Source organism: Ranitomeya imitator, chromosome 5, assembly GCF_032444005.1.
Source record: "Ranitomeya imitator isolate aRanImi1 chromosome 5, aRanImi1.pri, whole genome shotgun sequence".
Classification (NCBI taxonomy): domain Eukaryota; kingdom Metazoa; phylum Chordata; class Amphibia; order Anura; family Dendrobatidae; genus Ranitomeya; species Ranitomeya imitator.
The window spans coordinates 574,845,065-574,870,436 of record NC_091286.1 but is presented as its reverse complement, the minus strand read 5'-3'; the positions used below and the strand labels follow the sequence as shown (position 1 = coordinate 574,870,436).

At 47.9% G+C, this 25,372-nt stretch overlaps 1 protein-coding gene across 1 annotated transcript in view; it reads left to right on the top strand.

The window, feature by feature from the left end:
• Positions 1-312: 312 nt before the first annotated feature.
• Positions 313-25,372, top strand: part of LOC138680891 (synaptobrevin-like) — a 75,002-nt gene continuing 49,942 nt past the window's right edge. The window contains exon 1 of the mRNA XM_069768109.1: positions 313-435. Within this exon, the coding sequence (XP_069624210.1) occupies positions 434-435 (2 nt within the window). The 5' untranslated portion in view covers positions 313-433. The remainder of the gene's footprint in view (positions 436-25,372) is intronic.

The window sequence follows — 25,372 nt, the reverse complement described above, 5'->3', positions numbered from 1 at the left end:
CACTAATTATATTTTGGCCAGGATGGATTCTCCTCCAACCCAGGCTTCTGCTACTTGTTGCCCCCACATTGTGCTGCCTACAGTGTAATGGCTTAATGTTATTTTCCGCAGTGTTTTGTTTTGGCAGATGGCATTGCCATAGACAACACAGGTCATTAGCTCCTGTTATTAGGACATGGATTATCTCCTGTGGGTACCTACTCAGTGGCCCAGCAGTGCCTGAACTTTGCTTTATGCCTCTGAGATAGTGCATGTCATGACTCCACCAGTCACAGCCCCTCACACCTGCACCTAGGAGCTGGGGAGCCCCCATGTATTGGCTCACCTCCTCTTACACAGAGACACTCCCAGGGCTGGGTGCTGCCTGCTCCATCACACAGACAGATCCCTGTGAGCTGAGAAGAAAACAGGTCTGTGGACACTCCAGAAGACAATGTGAGTAGTAGACATGGGAGCTGTCCATGCACTCAGTGCTGATCCCCTTGTACTATAAGGATATGCCCTGTGACTATGTCACTGGGTGCTGTGCATGCATCCAGCATGTGTTGTCTGTGTACAGAGTATTGATCATCTTCATATCTTCTCAGACCCTGGTTATTGTGTATATATATATTTTTTTTTCTTCACCGCTAATCTATATGATCTTTACTGAGGGCATCTCTATAACTATCTCATACTCAATGGTCCTCTGCACTTTGGCTCCCTGACTTCCAGTGCAAATATTCTTATCACTTCACTCCTTCCATGAGCTGAGTGCATGCATTCTTCTCCCACTCATATGGTCGGAGATCTGAACCTCTGGATTTATTTCCAGCTCCCCAATATTCACATGGTTATTACTGATATGGTTATTAATGCCGTTTTTATTGTAAATAACATGCTACTGTTTGTCTTGTAACATTTATAGCTGTAGTGATGGTATGTAGTGATTTACAATGCATATTACTATTCTTATTTCTCAGCTATGATATAATGGACACTAGAACACTCATCATTCAGTTCTTCTGATTGCCCATGATGAGGGTGGTAGCCTCTTATGGTTAGTTACACTGTCAGTACAATTCAGATTACTCTAACTTCACTGCACTGCTAATGTTCCTCACATGTCCAGAGATGATATACTAATGTCACTTGTCAGTCCAATCTGATTATTTACTAGATGGTGGCCCGATTCTAACGCATCGGGTATTCTAGAATATGTATGTATGCACGTTGTGCTGTGGGTGGAGGTTAAATTTCATGCCAATATCGCTGATTGGTCGCGCCCGGCTGGCCGATCAGCGAAGTGTGGTTCAAATCCAGCGCCAATTCGCGGCCGGACTGCGCCTGTCACTGATTGGTTGCGTCCGGCCAGGCGTGACCAATCAGCGAAGCGTGATTTAAATCCCACTCCAATGTCACTGATTGGTAGCGGCCGGCCAGGCGTGACCAATCAGCGACACGGGATTTCCGTGACAGATAAACAGACGGAAGTGGACGTTAGATGATTATATAGATAGATGATCATATCAGTGGCCACCATATAACACATAGGGCAGCACGGTGGCTTAGTGGAATTGGGGTCCTGGCTTCAAATCCCACCAAGTACAACATGTTTAAGGAGTTTATATGTTCTCCCCGTGTTTGCAGGGATTCCTCCAGTACTCCAAATAGGGAATCTAGATTGTGAGCCCCAATGAGGACAGTGATGATGATGTCTGTAAAGCGCTGTGGAATTAATGGCGCTATGTAAGTGAGTAAAATAAACAGTCGCAGAAAACACACTGCAGATTGAAGGGAATTCCATTGATGGAGGAGCATCTAGAGAAACCTGCCCCACAAACCACAGCACAGTCCCCGTGTAAAGCAATCAGACTATATAGCAGCCTCCGTGTAATCACAGTGTGACCCCAGCGCATCATCACCCTACTAACCTCTGTCACCACGGCGGCAGGTGAGGGGTGTGCAGAACTCCCACCATACATACAGGGGTATATAGCACTGGACCTCAGAGTATAATACTGCACATTTGATTCACCAAATGTCTCGGGGTGATTGGATAGAATCTGCTCATCCTTAGACCACAGCGGTATGGCCTTCACCCATGTGATACACATGGCATATCCTAAAAGTAATCCTCTTTTACTAACATTGCAAAAGCATCAGACAGGAACAAATGGGCCAAAGGGGGATGAGAAAAACAGCCACATTAATGCCAACTGCTGCTGTAGTCACAGATCAGTTCTCCTAGAGCCTATCATGTAGGACCATCAGGAGATGAGATCCTCGTGAGATGGCACACTGAACCCTGCACACCGTACCCTGCCTACCACACCTTGCCCATCATACCCTGCACACCATACCCTGCACACAGCACCTTTCCCACTGTACCTTTCCCACCGTACCCTGCACACCATACCCTGCCCACCGTACCCTGCACACCGTACCTTGCCCATCGTACCCTGCACACCATACCCTGCACACAGCACCTTGCTCACTGGAGCTTTTCCCACCGTACCCTGCACACCGTACCCTGCACACAGCACCTTGCCCACCGGAACTTTTCCCACCGTACCCTGCACACCATACCCTGCCCACCACACCTTGCCCACCATACCCTGCACACCGTACCTTGCCCACTGCACCTTGCCCAATGTACCCTGCACACCATACCCTGCCCACCGCACCTTGCCCACCGTACCCTGCACACCGTACCTTGCCCATCGTACCCTGCACACCATACCCTGCACACAGCACCTTGCCCACTGGAGCTTTTCCCACCGTACCCTGCACACCATACCCTGACCACCGCACCTTGCCCACCGTACCCTGCACACCGTACCTTGCCCACCACCCTGCACACCATACCCTGCACACAGCACCTTGCCCACCATACCTTTCCCACCGTACCTTGCCCACCGTACCCTGCACACCGTACCTTGTCCATCGCACCTTGCCCATCGTACCCTGCACACCATACCCTGCACACAGCACCTTGCCCACCGTACCCTGCACACCATACCCTGCACACCGTACCTTGCCCACCATACCCTGCACACCATACCCTGCACACTGCACCTTGCCCACCGTACCTTTCCCACCGTACCCTGCACACCGAACTTTGCCCATCATGCCCTGCACACCGTACCCTTCCCTCGTCCATCAGCCACTTGGACCTCCTGGAGTCTGAGCCTCGCTGTGTTTCCAGCCTCAGCTCAGATACTGTGTCACAGCAGAGACCTGCAGTACAGATACAGAGCCTGAGTGTCTTCTGCAGGGAGAAGGGAAGACACCCGCTCACCATGTCCACGTCCGGATAGGTGAGCGGGTCTTGGGGTCTCAGCCACATGTTACACGGCAGCTTCACCTGCAGGCTGCTCAGCGGGTGCACGATGAGGGTCCACTGCTTCAGGGGCTTACTCCGGGACTCCGCTGCCCAGTTACCTCTGTGCCATCCGCCAAAGACCACCATAAACGGTTGCGACATAGAGGGAGACCATTATTGCGCTATAGCAGCCATGCAGACACTTCTCTGTTTTCTCTGCGCACTGTACTCCCTGCCTCTGGGAAATGTAGTTAAAATGCAGAATACTACATGGCCTATGAGGGTAAACAAACTACAACTCCCAGAATTCCAAGGCCCATATGTTACACGGCCGGACTAAGCCTGTCGCTGATTGGTCGTGGCTGTTTTGCCGCGACTAATCAGCGACTTGGGATTTCCATTACAGAAAGACAGATAGACAGACAGAAAGACGGAAGTGGACCTTAGACAATTATATAGTAGATTTTATGTCATCACATTTTGCACTTCCAATGAAGAGGTAGCATGGGGACTCAGTATAGAGAAGGGGAAGCTTGGGGTTTCACTATGGAGAAGTGGCAATGTGGTGGTCCAGTATGGAGAGGGATGTTTGGAGAAGGAGAGCATGGGGGTGTCAATATGTAGAGAGGGAAATCTGGGGGGTTCAGGATAGAGAAATGTTAGCATTGGGGGCTCAATATGGAGAAGGTGAATAATTGTGGGCTCAGTATGGAGAAGGGGCAGCTTGGGGCTCAATATGGGGAAGGACAGAATGGGGACTCAATATGGAGAAGTGGAGCATGGGGGACAATGTGAAAAGAGGGCTCACTATGGAATGTGTGTAACATGAGGGGGAAGTGTTAAGAGAGGGCAGTGAGGGGACATTCTGAAAAGGCGTGGCAAGGGATGGGGACAGTGTGGAGATCATAGTTCATAAGTGAAGAAGCCAAGGTGAATATAATTCATAACGGAGGACAGTGGCAATCTTAGTTTATGAGGAAGTGGTTTTAGTCATAATTCAGAGGGCAGACAGTGTGGAGGTCATAACATACAGTCATGGCTGAAAGTGTTGGCACTCTTTAAATTGTTCCAGAAAATTAAATATTTCTCCCAGAAAATTATTACAATTACACACGTTTTGTTATACACATGTTTATTTCCTTTGTGTGTATTGGAACAACGCACACAAAAAACAGAGGAAAAAGGCAAATTGGACATAATTTCCCACAAATTCCCAAAAATGGGCTGAACAAATTGATTGCCACCCAGATTAATTGGCATTTTGGTCGTAACAGACCCCTTTTAAGCAAGCTTAAAAATCATTTCACCCGATGAACGAATGCTCGCAATGTAAACGCACCTTAAAAAGTAACTAAACTTTTGGGAGAATGTTTGCTTTTAGGCTCATTACTTCGAAGCAGATCGGTAGGTGACCTGGTCCTGGGACCCCAACCTATTGTTCAAGATATCTTTTAGAAGAGCGTGGCTCATGAGAGCGGAATATGGATGTGTAACGCAGGTGACCAAATGAAACGCACAGAGGATACGAGGCAAGAAAAGTCAGTGAACGGTGTAATTTACAGTAATTATAAGAAAATTGGTGTTATTAAACAATGCAAATTAACAATGAACCATATAATGGTACAATTGTAATAACAATGAAAGCTTTTCGCTATATAGTGCTAATGTTCTCTTTACAAAAAGGTTACGCCTGTTTGTGGCCCTAGCGGGGGTCACTGGGTTTTCCCGCTAGGTCGCAAGTCTTTCTGATGAAGTCTATTAAAGCGCATTGAGCATCCAATGCACCAATTGGCCCCTTCCCCAACTAATGTCCTAGCTCAGGCCAGACTTGGTACCGTTATTTCTAGCTGGAAGTGACGGCCCTGCTCACTTGCGCTGCCTCCCTGGAATTGCAGGCGTGCTCCTCTGGTTGCCGTCTCCTTGCGGGTCTTCGGTGGTTGACCATCGGCAGATGTCTTCTGGGCCTGGGGTAGGAAGGACTGGGTCTCAACTCTTGACCAGTGTCTCAGGTCCCAGGAACTTTTATATCCAGGAACCCTGTTATGTGAGTCACCTTTCCAGGTCCAGCACATGAACTTGCTCCTCCTGCAATTCTTCTAGTACAAATTGGTTCCACCTGGTTTCCCCCAGCAGATGGCGATCTTTTCTCACTAATGTCACATCACACAAGAGCTCTTCAAGGGGATTGCTGCTTCCTCCTACAGATGCAGTAGAAAATCATAGTCCTGTCTTCCTGAACTGTGCACTTCTAAGAGGTCTTTTGATCAATCATTGGGGGTCTAAGGTCTCAGTCTTGCACCAATCTGCTTAAAATTAAAGGACTAAAATATAAGACAGCTACCAAAAGTTATTTTATTTTCTAAATGTTTAATAATGCTATTGCCTGTGTGTTTAATAAGTACTGTGGTTTCTATATGGTCTGCAGTTTGAAGATAATGGATAACAACTCCCATCATCTCTTAACATTTGTAAAGTACATGCTGGCTGTTGAAGTTTAAAGTAATATAATTGTATGTCGGGTACTGACTTGAAACTGCAACTGATCACTGTACTATGCTTGGTGTCTTATTCATATATATCCGTTCTGATGATGATTCAGATGCTGTAACCATGTACTGATGGTGGTCCTGGTGATGTATTCACGTACTAATGGTGGTTTTGGTGATGTAGTCATGTACCGATTGATGTAAACATGGTGGTTCTGGTGATCCAGTAATCATTCTGCCAGCTGCTATCTCTCCTAAATCTCCCATATATAGGACCATTCACTCTGTCAAGCACTCCTGTGTTTTCTATGAGAGAGCCACTGCTGGGCGTCTCAAGCGGTGGCTTATTACTTATAGAACAAAAGATCTTCATTCTGAAATCGTACCCTTTTTTTTACCCAAAAATCATCTATCAGAGGCACCTATACACACAAGACTACTGGCCGAACCTGTCGATATTGGCTGGTTCAGCCAACTTCAGTCTGTGAATGGAGGTCTAAACTACTATCTAATAGATATGTGCAGTTTTAGGGTATGCACACACAGTGTCTTTTCGATGTTTGCAAGCGCAAGAGTTTTTCAGGACGTGCAGGTGTGTTTTTTTTGTTTTAGTCTTTACCAATATTTTTTGGCCTCTGTTTTTTAGTGAAACTGTATTTATTAAACTAGTGTGCTGCTTCCAAGTAGAAGCTGCCAGAAGAATGGTCACGTTGCTTCCATTGCTTTGTGTCTTTGAAGACCGGAAGCAGTTAAGAAAAGCTCAGAAGACTCAACATATGAACAGTAAGTCATTTTTACATTACAGTGCTTGTGGTCATTCTTTTTAGCATTTGTTTAGCGCTTTTTCAGGCAGGCTTTGAAGCTGATCTGCCTGAAAAGATGTGTGCACATACTCTTATCTGTTTTACCAGTAGGGAGGATGGCCACTAAAAGTACATAGGGCAGAATTAATGCCGGATCCAATCATAAATAGGTTGGACTTCATGCCAAGAACTGTGCCCCCTTTTTGTCAACTTAAGCTCCATTAAACAAAAATGGTGTAATAAATGGCAGAAAACATTGATCAATTTGTGGAATTATGATCAAGAAATGGAACAAATGGAATATAAATGGTTCCAAGTATGTGACTCATTTCTATGTACATACTGTAAATTCAGGTGTTGTAAAAAATCTCCATACAGATGCAGCCATTTATCATGTCTTGTAGCTGCACAGTGTATGTTGGCACAAAAGATTGAGATTTGTATGTTCCTACCTACTGTTCTTAAATGTGTGAGAATATATTTTCTCTCCTTAATTGCAAGTTAATTAAAATTTCACACTGAACTCCTCTCAAGGTTGACAGATCTGGATATTTTTGGCATGTTTTTAACAGCTCATTTTAAATGTGTGAAGGGGAGATGGGAATATTCCCAGGACCCGGCGTTGTTAGGTTCTCTGTAGCACAGGTACTGTGTGATCCTGAATTCGGAAGCTAAACAATATAGAAACTATGATGCACATTTACCAATGTTATGAAGAATATTGGAGATATAATTTCATGTCAATCATGTGTATCCTATATGACATGGGATTATAAAACCCCCTTCATTTATGCAGCTGTAACAGTACACCTTGCTCAGCAGGGGGAAAATTCAGAGAAGAAATTCACACCCCCACCAACTAGATAGTATCAAGCTCCTACAGGAAGTCCGCTTGTAGATACGATGCCATCCAACGGCTTTATTGAGAGTCAGCTATGATTTGATAAGGAGAATATGGACTTAAGGTACCGTCACACTAGACGATATCGCTAGCGATCCGTGACGTTGCAGCGTCCTCGCTAGCGATATCGTCCAGTGTGACAGGCAGCAGCGATCAGGCCCCTGCTGTGCTGTCGCTGGTCGGGGAAGAAAGTCCAGAACTTTATTTCGTCGCTGGACTCCCCGCAGACATCGCTGAATCGGCGTGTGTGACACCGATTCAGCGATGTCTTCACTGGTAACCAGGGTAAACATCCGGTAACTAAGCGCAGGGCGGCACTTAGTAACCCGATGTTTACCCTGGTTACCATCCTAAAAGTAAAAAAAACAAACACTACATACTTACCTACAGCCGTCTGTCCTCCAGCGCTGTGCTCTGCTCTCCTCCTGTACTGTCTGTGAGCGTCGGTAAGCCGGAAAGCAGAGCGGTGACGTCACCGCTCTGCTTTCCTGCCGCTGTGCTCACACAGACAGTACAGGAGGAGAGCAGAGCACAGCGCTGGAGGACAGACGGCTGTAGGTAAGTATGTACTGTTTGTTTTTTTTACTTTTAGGATGGTAACCAGGGTAAACATCGGGTTACTAAGCGCGGCCCTGCGCTTAGTTACCCGATGTTTACCCTGGTTACCGGCATCGTTGGTCGCTGGAGAGCGGTCTGTGTGACAGCTCTCCAGCGACCAAACAGTGACGCTGCAGCGATCCGGATCGTTGTCGGTATCGCTGCAGCGTCGCTAAGTGTGACGGTACCTTTAGGCTACTTTCACACTTCCGTTTTCTGGGGTCCGTCGTGGTGCAGTAAAATGACGTTTTGACGGACGTCATGAAAATAGGTAAAAACGTGTGCGACGGATCCAGTGTAATGATGGATCTGTCGTACAGAAATTCCGGAAATTAAATGTCCGGGGAAGGGATGGGGGGGGGGGGGGGGAGGGGGTTGTAGAGAGAGAGAGAGATTTTCCCCAGACCTGGAAATCCTTCCGGGCATGGTCAGAGGGGAAAAACTGGATATGTCGCTGGATTCCTGTGTGTGACAGTCAGCGACGAATCCTGCGTCCATAGGCTTCCATTGTAGCCGACGACGGGCAGTGCAGGGTGCGTCGCTGACCAATTTTTCCAACGTGCACAAAAAACGTTACAATGAACGTGTTCTCTGCACGGCGGATCGCTATTTTACGACGGATCCAGTGCACGACGGATGAAACGGATGGCCATCCATCACAATCTGTCGCTAATACAAGTCCATGGGAAATGCAGGATCCTGCAAATTTTTTTGCAGGATCCTGCATTCTCAAAAATCGATGGATTGTGACGGATCTGAAAAGACGGAAGTGTGAAAGTAGCCTTATTGTACGCTCTGGTCACACAACGGTTACAGTTTTGAGATCTACATTTTGCAAATGGGTAAAAGCAGGAATGTTGACCCTGATAGACACTGAGGTTCAATACAATACAATAGCCCTAAAAGCCCCACCCTATTCTGAAAACTAGCAGGGTGGGCAGTGGACACTTAGCCTTTTCTTAACATATGCGTGCACATGTCCTCCCCTGAAGATCTGCAAGGTGAAAAGCGTTGGAAGCCACGTAGGCTATATAGGGCAAGTCCAGTTTAGGGAAAGCTGTGGACTGCCCTTGTAAGGGCGGGAGCTATGAGGCTTCTAGGGCTATTGTATTGACCCAAAGGTCCTAGCAAGGTCAATATTCCGGCTTTTACCCATTTGCAGACCTGATGAGGATAGTGTCTTTGGATATACTTCCTGAGGTATCTTGCACTTCACCCTAGGGATGACACATATTGAGTGAGAGATTTCCTTTTTTCCATTTGTCACTGTTATAATAATATTTGCCTCCATATGTTAAATTCTTTGTTTGTGACCACTGTCATTCTGAAGCAGAGTAGCGGAGATTCAATCCACAGATCTATCTTCTCTATTATTGACTTATCCACCACTGTGGCTGTTCATTCATTATACAATGCCTTTGTAAAACGAAGGTGTGTATCCCTTTTTTAGTGACTGGTCCACCACTGTGGCTGTCTATTCATTTATATTACATATGTGTAACGAAGATGTTTTGCTTTTACACTACCCATATGTGATTTTATACCTATAGATTAAAAGTTAAGTTTTACTTTTGTCACTTTGCTACTATATTCTAGAATATGTGAGTTTTGGGAATCAGACGTTGATCAGGGCTGCTGGCCCTTTGTTTCTTTCTGTCTCGTCTTCTGCTATATTTTGTTAGTAGGACCTAGGTAGCAAAGCTAGGTTTGGTCTCAACGCGTAGCAGGGGCCTGGCCGGATACGATGGCACCAAAACCGTCTCCCTAGGATCGCCCATTAAGGAGTTATGACCAATCTTAGGTTTGGGAATTTTTAGCTGCTATAACCAAGGGGAGGGGATTTTGGTTCAGCCCAGAGGGCAGTGACCCAAAGGGGATAAAGGCTTGTGTTAGGGTACCGTCACACAGTGCCATTTTGATCGCTACGAAGGTACGATTCGTGACGTTCCAGCGATATCCATACGATATCGCTCTGTCTGACACGCAGCAGCGATCAGGAATCCTGCTGAGAATCGTACGTCATAGCAGATCGTTTGGAACATTCTTTCGTCGCTGGATCTCCCGCTGTCATCGCTAGATCGGTGTGTGTGACACCGATCTAGCGATGCGTTCGCTTGTAACCAGGGTAAACATCGGGTTACTAAGCGCAGGACCGCGCTTAGTAACCCGATGTTTACCCTGGTTACCAGTGTAAATGTAAAAAAAAAAAACAGTACATACTTACATTCCGGTGTCCGTCAGGTCCCTTGCCGTCTGCTTCCCGCACTCACTGCTTTCCAGCCGTAAAGTGAAAGCAGAGCACAGCGGTGACGTCACCGCTGTGCTGTGCTTTCACTTTACGGCCGGCAGTCAGTGAGTGCGGGAAGCAGACGGCAAGGGACAGACACCGGAATGTAAGTATGTAGTGTTTTTTTTTTTTACGCTGGTAACCAGGGTAAACATCGGGTTACTAAGCGCGGTCCTGCGCTTAGTAACCCGATGTTTACCCTGGTTACCCGGGGACCTCGGCATCGTTGGTCGCTGGAGAGCTGTCTGTGTGACAGCTCTCCAGCGACCACACTACGACTTACCAACGATCACGGCCAGGTCGTATCGCTGGTCGTGATCGTTGGTAAATCGTATAGTGTGACGGTACCCTAAGGCAATGTGGTCACTCTTTCTGTTATGCTTCGAAAGAGGGGATCAGGTTGAGTTTGTGAAGGAACTAGAAACCAGCAGGCAGCCCATGCCCCCTGCGGCCATGCACTCACATGGTTGAATATCAAACTGGTAATTGACATGATCCATATGCTTATATCTTTTTGTACTACCACTATTTGTATTTGCATATGTAAGGAGGTGGCCAGTCCCCTCAGTAGTGCCTTGTCCTCCTCTCTTGTGACCCCCCATGCACTTTATGTGAATAAGTTATGTCTCATGTATTGGCTTACTGCATTACATGTACGTGACATCTAATTGCATTGAACTGCCTTATATTGCTGTGTAATACTGTTACATTGTATACTGTATATCTATAATATAACACTGGGAGCGTCACTCTGTCCGAAGCCTTTATAGACTGCGCAAACGCCGGCGCAATCTGGACCCCACAGAGCGACGACGCCCAGGAGATCGCTGTATGCGTAAGCACTGAACGCACACCGCGATCTCCAACGGAGAAGCAGGGACGTGCCAGGAGGGTGAGTATGCTATATTCACCTGTCCCGTTCCAGCGCTGCTCGCCGCTCCATCTTTCGGGTACTCTGCCTGTGACGTTCACAGTTCAGAGGGCGCGATGACGCGCTTAATGCGCGCCTCCCTCTGACTGAACAGTCACAGCCAGAGGATACGGAAGACGGAGCGGCACACAGCGCTGGAACGGGACAGGTGACTATAGCAAGTGTCGGGGGCCTGAGCTAGCGGCGACTCCGGCACCTGACCCCCAAAGCGCGCTTGTGTCCCCGCCTGCTCAGGCCCCCCAGCACTCGGCGCCCAGCGACGATAGGCGAGTATGTTATTTTTTTTTATATATATTGCAGCAGCATACGGGGCATATACTATGGAGCATCTTATGGGGGCCATAAACCTTTATGGAGCAGTTTACGGGGCATATACTATGGAGCATCTTATGGGGGCCATCAACATTTATGGAGCAGTGTACGGGGCACATACTATGGAGCATCTTATGGGGGCCATAAACCTTTATGGAGCAGCATACGGGGCATGTACTATGGAGCATCTTATGGGGGCCATCAACCATAATGCAGCAGCATACGGGGCATATACTATGGAGCATGTTATGGGGCCATCAACCATAATGCAGCAGCATACGGGGCATATACTATGGAGCATCTTATGGGGGCCATCAACCATAATGGAGCAGCATACAGGGCATATACTATGGAGCATCTTATGGGGGCCATCAACCATAATGCAGCAGCATACGGGGCATATACTATGGAGCATCTTATGGGGGCCATCAACCATAATGCAGCATCATATGAGGCATATACTATGGAGCATCTTATGGGGGCCATCAACCTTTATGGAGCAGCGTATGGGGCATATGGATGGGAGCAGCAAATTACAGAACGGGGGTGCAGGATGGAAGCAGCACATGACAGAACGGGGGCGCAGGATGGAAGCAGCACATGACAGAACGGGGGCGCAGGATGGGGCGCAGGATGGGAGCAGCAAATGACAGAATGGAGGCGCAGGATGGGTGCAGCACATGTCAGAATGGGGCACAGGATGGGTGCAGCACATGACAGGATGGGGGCGCAGGATGGAGCAGCTCATGACAGGATGGGGACGCAGGATGGAGCAGCACATGACAGGATGGGGGAGCAGGATGGAGCAGCTCATGACAGGATGGGGACTGTTGTGAATTCTGTGGCAGAGCTCCCTCCTGTGGTCACAAGTGGTACTTCAGCTGATTCTCTGCGCGCCGCCCTCTGACTGAACAGTCACAGCCAGAGGATACGGAAGACGGAGCGGCACACAGCGCTGGAACGGGACAGGTGACTATAGCAAGTGTCGGGGGCCTGAGCTAGCGGCGACTCCGGCACCTGACCCCCAAAGCGCGCTTGTGTCCCCGCCTGCTCAGGCCCCCCAGCACTCGGCGCCCAGCGACGATAGGCGAGTATGTTATTTTTTTATATATATATTGCAGCAGCATACGGGGCATATACTATGGAGCATCTTATGGGGGCCATAAACCTTTATGGAGCAGTATACGGGGCATATACTATGGAGCATCTTATGGGGGCCATCAACATTTATGGAGCAGTGTACGGGGCATATACTATGGAGCATCTTATGGGGGCCATAAACCTTTATGGAGCAGCATACGGGGCATGTACTATGGAGCATCTTATGGGGGCCATCAACCATAATGCAGCAGCATACGGGGCATATACTATGGAGCATGTTATGGGGGCCATCAACCATAATGCAGCAGCATACGGGGCATATACTATGGAGCATGTTATGGGGGCCATCAACCATAATGCAGCAGCATACGGGGCATATACTATGGAGCATCTTATGGGGCCATCAACCATAATGGAGCAGCATACAGGGCATATACTATGGAGCATCTTATGGGGGCCATCAACCATAATGCAGCAGCATACGGGGCATATACTATGGAGCATCTTATGGGGGCCATCAACCATAATGCAGCAGCATATGAGGCATATACTATGGAGCATCTTATGGGCGCCATCAACCTTTATGGAGCAGCGTATGGGGCATATGGATGGGAGCAGCAAATTACAGAACGGGGGTGCAGGATGGAAGCAGCACATGACAGAACGGGGGCGCAGGATGGGAGCAGCACATGACAGGATGGAACGCAGGATGGGAGCAGCAAATGACAGAATGGAGGCGCAGGATGGGTGCAGCACATGTCAGAATGGGGCGCAGGATGTGTGCAGCACATGACAGGATGGGGGCGCAGGATGGAGCAGCTCATGACAGGATGGGGACGCAGGATGGAGCAGCACATGACAGGATGGGGGAGCAGGATGGAGCAGCTCATGACAGGATGGGGACTGTTGTGAATTCTGTGGCAGAGCTCCCTCCTGTGGTCACAAGTGGTACTTCGGCTGATTCTCTCTGTGAGCTTCCGTTGGTGGAGGAAAGTGGTACTGCGGCTTCTGAGTTTCCTTCCTCAGGTGATGTGGTGAAGTCGTTAGGTGCTGCTCTATTTAACTCCACCTAGTGCTTTGATCCTGGCCTCCAGTCAATGTTCTAGTATTGGACCTGTTTCCTCCTGGATTGTTCCTGTGGCCTGCTGCTCTGCATGGCTAAGTTCCGCTTGCTATTTTGTTTGCTGTTTTTTCTGTCCAGCTTGTCTATTTGTTTTTTCCTGCTTGCTGGAAGCTCTGGGACGCAGAGGGTGTACCTCCGTGCCGTTAGTTCGGTACAGAGGGTCTTTTTGCCCCCTTTGCGTGGTTTTTGTAGGGTTTTGTGTTGACCGCAAAGTTACCTTTCCTATCCTCGCTCTGTTCAGAAAGTCAGGCCTCACTGTTCCATCAGTGTTTCAGTCCTTTATGCATGACATCTTCCGAGAGTACCTGGATAAATTCCTGATTGTGTACTTGGATGACATTTTGATCTTCTCGGATGATTGGGAGTCTCATGTAAAGCAGGTCAGAACGGTGTTTCAGGTCCTGCGTGCTAATTCTTTGTTTGTGAAGGGATCAAAGTGTCTCTTTGGTGGTCAGAAGGTTTCATTTTTGGGGTTCATCTTTTCCCCTTCTACTATCGAGATGGACCCTGTTAAGGTCCAAGCCATCCATGAATGGACTCAGCCGACATCTCTGAAAAGTCTGCAAAAGTTCCTGGGCTTTGCTCATTTTTATCGTCGCTTCATCTGCAATTTTTCTAGTATTGCTAAACCATTGACCGATTTGACCAAGAAGGGTGCTGATGTGGTCAATTGGTCTTCTGCTGCTGTGGAAGCTTTTCAAGAGTTGAAGCGTCGTTTTTCTTCTGCCCCTGTGTTGTGTCAACCAGATGTTTCGCTTCCGTTCCTGGTCGAGGTTGATGCTTCTGAGATTGGAGCAGGGGCTGTTTTGTCGCAGAGAAGTTCTGATTGCTCGGTGATGAAACCATGCGCCTTCTTTTCCAGGAAGTTTTCGCCTGCTGAGCGAAATTATGATGTGGGTAATCGAGAGTTGCTGGCCATGACGTGGGCATTCGAGGAGTGGCGTCATTGGCTTGAAGGAGCTAAGCATCGCGTGGTGGTCTTGACTGATCATAGGAACTTGACTTATCTCGAGTCTGCCATGCGGTTGAATCCTAGACAGGCTCGTTGGTCGCTGTTTTTTGCCCGTTTTCACTTTGTAATTTCGTACCTTCCGGGCTCTAAAAATGTGAAGGCGGATGCTCTGTCTAGGAGTTTTGTGCCCGACTCTCCGGGTTTATCTGAGCCGGCGGGTATCCTCAAAGAGGGAGTAATTGTGTCTGCCATCTCCCCTGATTTGCGGCGGGTGCTGCAAAAATTTCAGGCTAATAAACCTGATCGTTGCCCAGCGGAGAAACTGTTTGTCCCTGATAGGTGGACGAATAAAGTTATCTCTGAGGTTCATTGTTCGGTGTTGGCTGGTCATCCTGGAATCTTTGGTACCAGAGAGTTAGTGGCTAGATCCTTTTGGTGGCCATCTCTGTCGCGGGATGTGCGTACTTTTGTGCAGTCCTGTGGGATTTGTGCTCGGGCTAAGCCCTGCTGTTCTCGTGCCAGTGGGTTGCTTTTGCCCTTGCCGGTCCCGAAGAGGCCTTGGACACATATCTCTATGGATTTTATTTCAGATCTTCCCGTCTCTCAAAAGATGTCAGTCATTTGGGTGGTCTGTGATCGCTTCTCTAAGATGGTCCATTTGGTACCCTTGTGTAAATTACCGTCCTCCTCTGATTTGGTGCCATTGTTCTTCCAGCATGTGGTTCGTTTACATGGCATTCCAGAGAATATCGTGTCTGACAGAGGTTCCCAGTTTGTTTCGAGGTTTTGGCGAGCCTTTTGTGGTAGGATGGGCATTGACTTGTCTTTTTCCTCGGCTTTCCATCCTCAGACTAATGGCCAGACCGAACGAACCAATCAGACCTTGGAAACATATCTGAGATGCTTTGTTTCTGCTGATCAGGATGACTGCGTGTCCTTTTTGTCTTTGGCTGAGTTTGCTCTTAATAATCGGGCCAGCTCGGCTACCTTGGTTTCGCCGTTTTTCTGCAACTCTGGGTTCCATCCTCGTTTCTCTTCAGGGCAGGTTGAGTCTTCGGACTGTCCTGGTGTGGATACTGTGGTGGACAGGTTGCAGCAGATTTGGACTCATGTAGTGGACAGTTTGACCTTGTCCCAGGAGAAGGCTCAACGTTTAGCTAATCGCAGACGCTGTCTGGGTCCCCGACTTCGTGTTGGGGATTTGGTTTGGTTATCTTCTCGTCATATTCCTATGAAGGTTTCCTCTCCTAAGTTTAAACCTCGTTTTATTGGTCCGTATAGGATTTCTGAGGTTCTTAATCCTGTGTCTTTTCGTCTGACCCTTCCAGATTCTTTTTCCATACATAACGTATTCCATAGGTCATTGTTGCGGAGATACGTGGCACCTATGGTTCCATCTGTTGATCCTCCTGCCCTGGTTTTGGTGGAGGGGGAGTTGGAGTATATTGTGGAGAAGATTTTGGATTCTCGTGATTCAAGACGGAAACTCCAGTATCTGGTTAAGTGGAAGGGTTATGCTCAGGAAGATAATTCCTGGGTCTTTGCCTCTGATGTCCATGCTCCCGATCTTGTTTGTGCCTTTCATATGGCTCATCCTGGTCGTCCTGGGGGCTCTGGTGAGGGTTCGGTGACCCCTCCTCAAGGGGGGGTACTGTAGTGAATTCTGTGGCAGAGCTCCCTCCTGTGGTCACAAGTGGTACTTCGGCTGATTCTCTCTGTGAGCTTCCGTTGGTGGAGGAAAGTGGTACTGCGGCTTCTGAGTTTCCTTCCTCAGGTGATGTGGTGAAGTCGTTAGGTGCTGCTCTATTTAACTCCACCTAGTGCTTTGATCCTGGCGTCCAGTCAATGTTCTAGTATTGGACCTGTTTCCTCCTGGATCGTTCCTGTGGCCTGCTGCTCTGCATGGCTAAGTTCCGCTTGCTATTTTGTTTGCTGTTTTTTCTGTCCAGCTTGTCTATTTGTTTTTTCCTGCTTGCTGGAAGCTCTGGGACGCAGAGGGTGTACCTCCGTGCCGTTAGTTCGGTACGGAGGGTCTTTTTGCCCCCTTTGCGTGGTTTTTGTAGGGTTTTGTGTTGACCGCAAAGTTACCTTTCCTATCCTCGCTCTGTTCAGAAAGTCAGGCCTCACTTTGCTAAATCTATTTCATCTCTACGTTTGTCTTTTCATCTTAACTCACAGTCATTATATGTGGGGGCTGCCTTTTCCTTTGGGGTATTTCTCTGAGGCAAGGTAGGCTTATTTTCTATCTTCAGGCTAGCTAGTTTCTCAGGCTGTGCCGAGTTGCATAGGGAGCGTTAGGCGCAATCCACGGCTGCCTCTAGTGTGGTTGGAGAGGATTAGGGATTGCGGTCAGCAGAGTTCCCACGTCTCAGAGCTCGTTCTATGTTTTTGGGTTATTGTCAGGTCACTGTATGTGCTCTGACCTCTATTTCCATTGTGGTACTGAATTACCTTATCATAACAGGGGACGCAGGATGGAGCAGCTCATGACAGGATGGGGGTGCAGGATGGAGCAGCTCATGACAGGATGGGGACGCAGGATGGAGCAGCACATGACAGGATGGGGGAGCAGGATGGAGCAGCTCATGACAGGATGGGGACGCAGGATGGGAGCAGCACATGACAGGATGGGGGAGCAGGATGAAGCAGCTCATGACAGGATGGGGACGCAGGATGGAGCAGCACATGACAGGATGGGGACGCAGGATGGAGCAGCACATGACAGGATGGGGACGCAGGATGGAGCAGCTCATGACAGGATGGGGGAGCAAGATGGGAGCAGCACATACCAGGATGGAGACCATATACCAATATAAATGCTCGCCACCCGGGCGTAGAACGGGTTCAATAGCTAGTATTGTATACTGCTACATTGCTCTGGGGTGTAAATCCCCTTTAGTTGTCTTTGTATCTATTGCTGTCTGTAGTTATGTTATGGAAAGTTAATGGTTAAAAGGTGGGCTGGGCCAGTAGCAGTAGTGGTAGTTATTTGTTTTGGTGGTTGGTGCCAGCAGGAAGCCCAAATGTTAGGCCTTAGTATAGAGGAACCTGGGTTGTTTTGGTAACAAATCCCCTATACACTTGTCCCCTCGTAGTAGTGACCAATGCTTACATACAATTTTATTGAATTGTTTATAACTTGTTTGGAATTGGGTGATAATGGGTAAACGTTGTATTTGCTCTTGGATAGTAGGAGGAGAATCGTTGTTGGTACAGAGCCTGTAGATTTCACCAGCTGCATCTGAGATTTTTTCACATTTCTTCCTGGGCGTTGTAGCGCCAGTGTGTACCCATTTATAACCATAAATAAATACTGACCATTGCCCGCTCCCCCACTGCTCCAGTCTCTTCATGGTGTCTTCAGATCCTGAGCACAACCCGGTGGAGCAGGCGCGTTGTAATGACGTCATTGCACCAGGTGCGCTGAGATGTCAGATGCAGAGAGGGACATGGCCGAGCACTGTACTCGGAAAATACAAGCTCCATGTTTTCTGTCTTGCTGTTGTAGACAGAATGATTCACAAAGCCTATGTGTTTTTACCAAGCACTAAAAATAAATCTGCTGAGCTGAAGAATTCATCATCACCTTGTAAAACTGTGTGATAGAGGAACCTGAGCATGTTTAATTGTTGGCGTGTAATGTATTCATGTGCTAATTAACCAACATTGTCTGTAACATTCAAAATATATTTATAGAGCCAGAAAAATACAGGGTTAGAGCACTAAACAGTAAGGGAGAGATTCTACCCAGATTCTTATTGTACTACAGAGGTATCATGATGGCTCAGTGCTCAGCAGTAACGGAAATAATGAACAAATACTTGTTGGAATCTTGGCGAAAAAAGATGTGATCCACCAATAATACTAGTTAGTATTAACCTCTTCCCAACATGCGCCATAATAGTACTGCTCTACGGGAACTACGTTCCCACAAACAGCAGTACTAGTACGGCACACCGATCACGCGGCCTCACGCTGAGCACCGCGGCGATCGGGTGCGGATGTCAGCTGTATGTGACAGCTGACACCCCACAGCAATGCTCACGATCAGTGCTAGCACTGATCGCGGGCATTTAACCCCTCTGATGCCGCTGTAAGTAGTAACAGCAACACAGAGGGGGAATCGCGCAGGGAGGGTGCTCCCTGCATGCTTCCATAAGGGCAACGCGATGCGATCGCGTTGTCCTGATGGTCTCCATGGGGACCCCTGGCCCAAAATGGCCGCGGTATCCTTCCGGGTCCTGCAGGGAAGGTGCCTTCCCAGTTCCTGCAGAGAGCAGACCGTTAGATGCCTCCTTAACTGCCTGCCAGATGCTGCTCCAATGTTCTGCATTGCAGACCATCAGATCAGCGATCTGATGTAGTAGTACAGTAATGTCCCATACTGGGACAATGTAAAAAAGTTTTAAAAAAAATATTAAAAAGTGTTAAAACATTTTTTTGCAAAATCTCCAAATAAAAAAAAAAATGTTTCCAATAAATACATTAATTTATATAAGTTAAAAAAACAATAAAAGTTCACATATTTGGTATCACCGAGTCTGTAACGACCCGCTCAATCAAACTGTCCCACTAGTTAATCCCTTCAGTTAGCACCGTAAAAATAAATAAATAAAAAACGAGGCAAAAAACAATGCCTTATCATCATACCGCCAAACAAAAAGTGTAATAAAACATGATCAAAAAGATGAATGTAAATAAAAATGGTACCGCTGAAAACGTCATCTTGTCCCGCCAAAAACAAATCATCACACAGCTCCATAAGCAGAAAAATAAAAAAATTATAGCTCTCAGAATAAAGCAATGCAAAAATTATTATTTTTTCTATAAAATAGTTTTTATTGTGTAAAAGCGCCAAAACATAAAAAACATATAAATTGGGTATTGCTGTAATCGTACTGACCCGAAGAATAAAACTGCTTTATCAATTTTACCACACACAGAATGGTACAAAAAAAAAAAAAAAAGCAATTTTTGAATTGCTGGTTTTTGTTCATTCTGTCTCACAAAAATCGGAATAGAAAGCGATAAAAAAATGTTATATGACCAAAATAATAACGTCGGCTCGTCTCTCAAAAAACAAGCCATAACATGACTCTATCAGCCGAAATATGGAAAAATTATAGGTCTCAAACTGTGGTGATGCAAAAACTACAATGAACAGCATCTTCTAGTATGTGACAGCAGCCAAACATAAAAACCTGATATAAATCTGGTATCGCTGTAATCGCACCAGCCCGAAGAATAAAGTTGCCTAATCACTTATACTGCACAAGGAATGGCGTAACAATAATTAACACCTATTCTTCACATGCTGATGATTTTTTTATTCTGCCTCCCAAACATCGAAGTACAGCTCGATGCACATTTATCCTGCACTCTGCGCTGAGCGCTTACACCGGGGTTTCTGTGTAAATCTCTGAAATACATGATTCAAATGGAGGCACTGTGGACGCCGTCTGACCTGTGATCCTGCGGTGTCCATCTTCTTAGGGTACTTTCACACTAGCGTTTTTTTAAATCCGTCACAATGCGTCGTTTTGCAGAAAAAGTTTTTTCCCCATACACTTCTATTGACGACGCATTTGCGACGGATTTGCACACTTCGCATCCGTCTTGCGACGAATGCGTCGTGCTTTGGCGGACCGTCGGGAGAAAAAAACCCTACATGTAACGTTTTTTTCTCCCGACGGACCCCCACCTTACAATGGGGACCACCTCCCCGCACCTTACAATGGGGCAGCGGATGCGCCGGAAAAATGCATCCGCTGCCTCCATTGTGCAATGCAGCAAACGCTAGCGTCGGAATCTCTCCCCGACGCATTGCGACGGGGAGATTCCGACGCTAGTGTGAAAGAAGCCTTAGGATTTCATAAAAGTGCCGTCAGCCACAGTTTTATGCACTTCTGAAAAGAAGGACACAGCTGAACAGAGGCCAGACGAAGTCCAGAGTAACTCTGCTGCCTCATTATAGTGAATGGATCCCTCAGGGGTTTCATCTGTAACGACACTCAGGCATTTAGATGGAAACCCCGATGTAGGTGCTCAGCGTACAGCGCCGGATAAATGTGATAAAAGTTATGTAAAATGTTCCCAATAAAAGCTTCAACTCAATCCACAAAAAAGTAAGCCCTCACTCAGATCTGTCATCTGTTAACAAAACTATTGGGGGCTTCCATGTTACTGGTAGTGCAGCGCCCCAGAGTCCTGGTCATTGCAGTAATGTTATTCTTCCACCAGGGGGAGTGATATTACATCTGTTGGCACTAAAGGAGTACACCCTGCCAGGTATCACAAACCATACACTACACTTCACACTCCAGTCCACCAGGGGGAGCAAAGGTTCTATCTACTAGGCCACTCCTCACATTAGGGTAAAACTGGTGGGTTGGATAGAAAGTTAGTCAGACGTTGCCTGGGCTTCACCCAGGGAGTTCCTGTCAGGCAGACAGCGGGAAAGGAGGAACACCACAAAGCTGCAGACAGAGGGCCCCAGACAGGGGTGGGATCCTGTCAGAGGCCTAGACAGAAAGACACAGAGCTGCGCCTGCTCCATGTGCGGCAGCATCGTAAGAAAGGATACGAAGAGAATTGTATTGTAGAAAGTGAGACACGAAGTCATAACACAAGGAGAAAACCAGAAGGAGTTCTGCCCTGAGAGAGGCTGCCTCCTTCTGAGGCGCGTAGCCGGTGGCCGGAACACTGAGGGAGTAATAGATTCTACGCTTTACTTCAGAGACTGGCAGGACAGTCAATTCCAAGTAGGCTGCCCGACCTTAATATCTAAGAAGACACGGTGGCAAATTGTGGGGGTCGAGGCGTCTCTAGGGTCCCTATGAACAAGCCTCAGGCCATCAGTCATACGGGTTGTCCTATCCACACCATCTGGGGGACAGAGAGGAAGAAATAACATCTAGAACATCTACAACAGTTGTGAGGACCTTACCGAGTTGCTCAGCAGGGAGGTACTACAACACCCAGGCGCTAGTAGGAAGGCTACTGAATTCCACCTGGATAAGGGGACTCTGGATGTGCCTTCGGACCGGCCGGACTCTGCCTGCCCTGTGGTCTGGTGCCCTGGACTGTGGATGTTGAGGCCTTCAGTAAAGGTAAAGAGACTGCAACCTTGTGTCCTCGTTATTGCCTGTGCCTTACAACATTCACCATCTACCAACTACACTCTGGGAAGCCCTGGGGACACACTTCACCTGTGGGAAGGTATACCATCTAGCTGCCATAACATCACCCCAGCGGGCCCCTAAGCAGCGTCGGTCACCCTGACCTAATACCACAGGTGGCGTCACAAACATTATCCTAGAAACTGTTGCCCTTTTATTGGACGCCCCTCAAAGGGCCACGGACCGGGTCAAGCCACCGTGACATCCCCTTCGACTAACAGAAGGGCCCGAATCCGAGTACCCCATTGCCCTACACTTGGGGCGATCCAGTAGCACAAAGGCTCTGGAAAAGCAAAATGGCTCCTCACCCACCAAAAGAAATTCAGCAAATTCTCCACTCCCAAATCCAAATGCCCCCTCCCTTCTGAGCCCTACAGTGTACCTAAACCACATATAGCACCCATATGTTTGGCATTTCTGTAGTGATGAGAGCCCGCCTAATTTACAGGTGTGTGTCTCCAGAAGCATGAGCTGGGCATAACGTACTAGTCACTACAATGGCAGATTTGCAATATTCACTAAGCAACATCCATTACTGCTTGTTTCTGGAAAACACCTATGGAGTCAAAATCGTCACTACACTTGTAGATAAATTCCCAAAGGGGTATATTTTCCAAAATAGGATCACTTGAGGGGGGATTCTGCTTTTCTAGCACTTAGGTTCTCTGTATATGGAGTCTGCAAACTAGTCTAGGAAAATCTGTGCTCCTGGAGGCAAATAAGCGCTTCGTCCCTCCCGAGTCTCTCCGTATGGCTAAGCAGTACTGTACAGCCACATATGGGGTATTTCTTCATTCAGCAGATATTGTGGGACACATTTGGGTACCATTTTTACCATTTTCCCAGTATGAAAATGTAAAATTTGGGGTAACACAATTTTGGTGGTAAAAATATAAATAATTTTTTCTTCACTGCCCAATGGTATAAAATTTAGTAACACACCTGTGGTGTCAGTATAATCACTGCACCCCTAGATGAATTCATTTACTTTGTAAAATGGGGGCACTTATGCAGGGGTGGATTAAGGGTAGCCAGGGCCCCGGGCTGTTCAGACACTGTGGGCCCCCCCCCGGTCATGTGACGGGGGTCATGTGACGGGGGTCATGTGACGGGGTCATGTGACGGGGGTCATGTGACGGGGGTCATGTGACGGGGGTCATGATATACCCGAACCAGATTATTCCAGAAAAATGGCCGGGCCCTACTCTACTGTAACCTATTAAATATTTGTTAGAATCTGCAATACAATTTAGGTATATTTTGACCAATAATATCACATACAAGGAACAAATACCACCGCACCGTGACCAGACCACAAATTACAACCACAGTGATCGAATAATATCACATACAAGGATCAAATACCACCGCGCCATGACCAGACCACAAATTACAACCACAGTGATCGAATAATATTACATACAAGGATCAAATACCACCGCGCCATGACCAGACCACAAATTACAACCACAGTGATCGAATAATATCACATACAAGGGACAAATACCACAACACCATTTCCAGACCACATATTACCACCACATAGTGACTGAATACTACAATACTGATCAGTAAAAAACAACAACACAATACTATCACCATAAGTGCCAGTATTCACAGGAGATCTGTACTTAGTATGCAGTGTCTGTGTAGAGGTAATACAGAGATCACTGGTGGTATTATACACAGGAGCTCAATATAGTATACAGTGTATAGTGTCAGTGTATAGGTAACACTGACTCACCAGTGACGTCTCTAGGTGAAGTCCTTCATCTTTCAGCCAGCACAGACCGCCATCATTTCTCCCAGCCAGGACTCGTTTCTGCAGGAAATAACACAGTTATCTCGAGCTCCGCTTGCAGAACACATTACTTAATTTTCACAACTTCTACATTACACCACATGAAGAAAAAAAGGTGATATAGTGTCACTCTGCACAGTAACAGGACCGCCCCCCATTTAAAACAGTATACTCAAAAAATAAAATAAATACATCACTGCAGTAATAATATCCCTAAATTAGCCCCTATGGTAATAATATTCCACATCCTGGCCCCGTGTGTCTCATTCCTGGCTCCAGCCATATGTTCTCGCATCCTGCCCTCATGAGTATCCATTCTACCCCATATGATCTCCACATCCTGCCCCATATGTCTCCATCGTATCCATCCTGCCACATGATCCAATCCTGCCCCATGTCTTTAATTCTGCCCCGTGTCTCCAATCATGCCCCGTGTCTACATTCTGCCCATGCCTCCAGTCCTGCCCCCATTGTGTCCAGCAATCTGCCCCAGTATGTCCAGCATATTGCCCCAGTGTCCAGCAATCTGCCCCAGTGTCTCCAGCATATTGCCCCCAGTGTGTCCAGCATTGCCCCCAGACAGTGTGTCCAGCAATCTGCCCCAGTGCGTCCAGCATTGCCCCCAGACAGTGTGTCCAGAATATTACCACCAGTGTGTCCAGAAATCTGCCCCAGTAAGTCCAGCATTTCCCCCAGTGTCTCCAGCATTGCCCCAGTGTCCTCCAGCTCCAGCAATCTGCCCCAATGTCCTCCAGCATTGCCCCAGTGTCCTCCAGCATTGCCCCAGTGTCCTCCAGCTCCAGCAATCTGCCCCAATGTCCTCCAGCATTGCCCCAGTGTCCTCCAGCAATCTGCCCCAGTGTCATCCAGCAATCTGCCCCAGTGTCATCCAGCAATCTGCCCCAGTGTCATCCAGCAATCTGCCCCAGTGTCCTCCAGCATTGCCCCAGTGTCCTCCAGCAATCTGCCCCAGTGTCATCCAGCAATCTGCCCCAGTGTCATCCAGCAATCTGTCCCAGTGTCATCCAGCAATCTGCCCCAGTGTCATCCAGCATTGCCCCAGTGTCATCCAGCCATCTGCCCGTGTCCTCCAGCATTGCCCCAGTGTCTTCCAGCATTGTCCCAGTGTCCTCCAACAATCTGCCCCAGTGTCTTCCAGCCATCTGCCCCAGTGTCCTCCAGCCATCTGCCCCAGTGTCCTCCAGCCATCTGCCCCAGTGTCCTCCAGCATTGCCCCAGTGTCCTCCTGCCATCTGCCCCAGTGTCCTCCAGCCATCTGCCCCAGTGTCCTCCAGCCATCTGCCCCAGTGTCCTCCAGCCATCTGCCCCAGTGTCCTCCAGCCATCTGCCCCAGTGTCCTCCAGCCATCTGCCCCAGTGTCCTCCAGCCATCTGCCCCAGTGTCCTCCAGCCATCTGCCCCAGTGTCCTCCAGCCATCTGCCCCAGTGTCCTCCAGCCATCTGCCCCAGTGTCCTCCAGCATTGCCCCAGTGTCCTCCAGCATTGCCCCAGTGTCCTCCAGCCATCTGCCCCAGTGTCCTCCTGCCATCTGCCCCAGTGTCCTCCAGCATTGCCCCAGTGTCCTGTGCATTGCCCC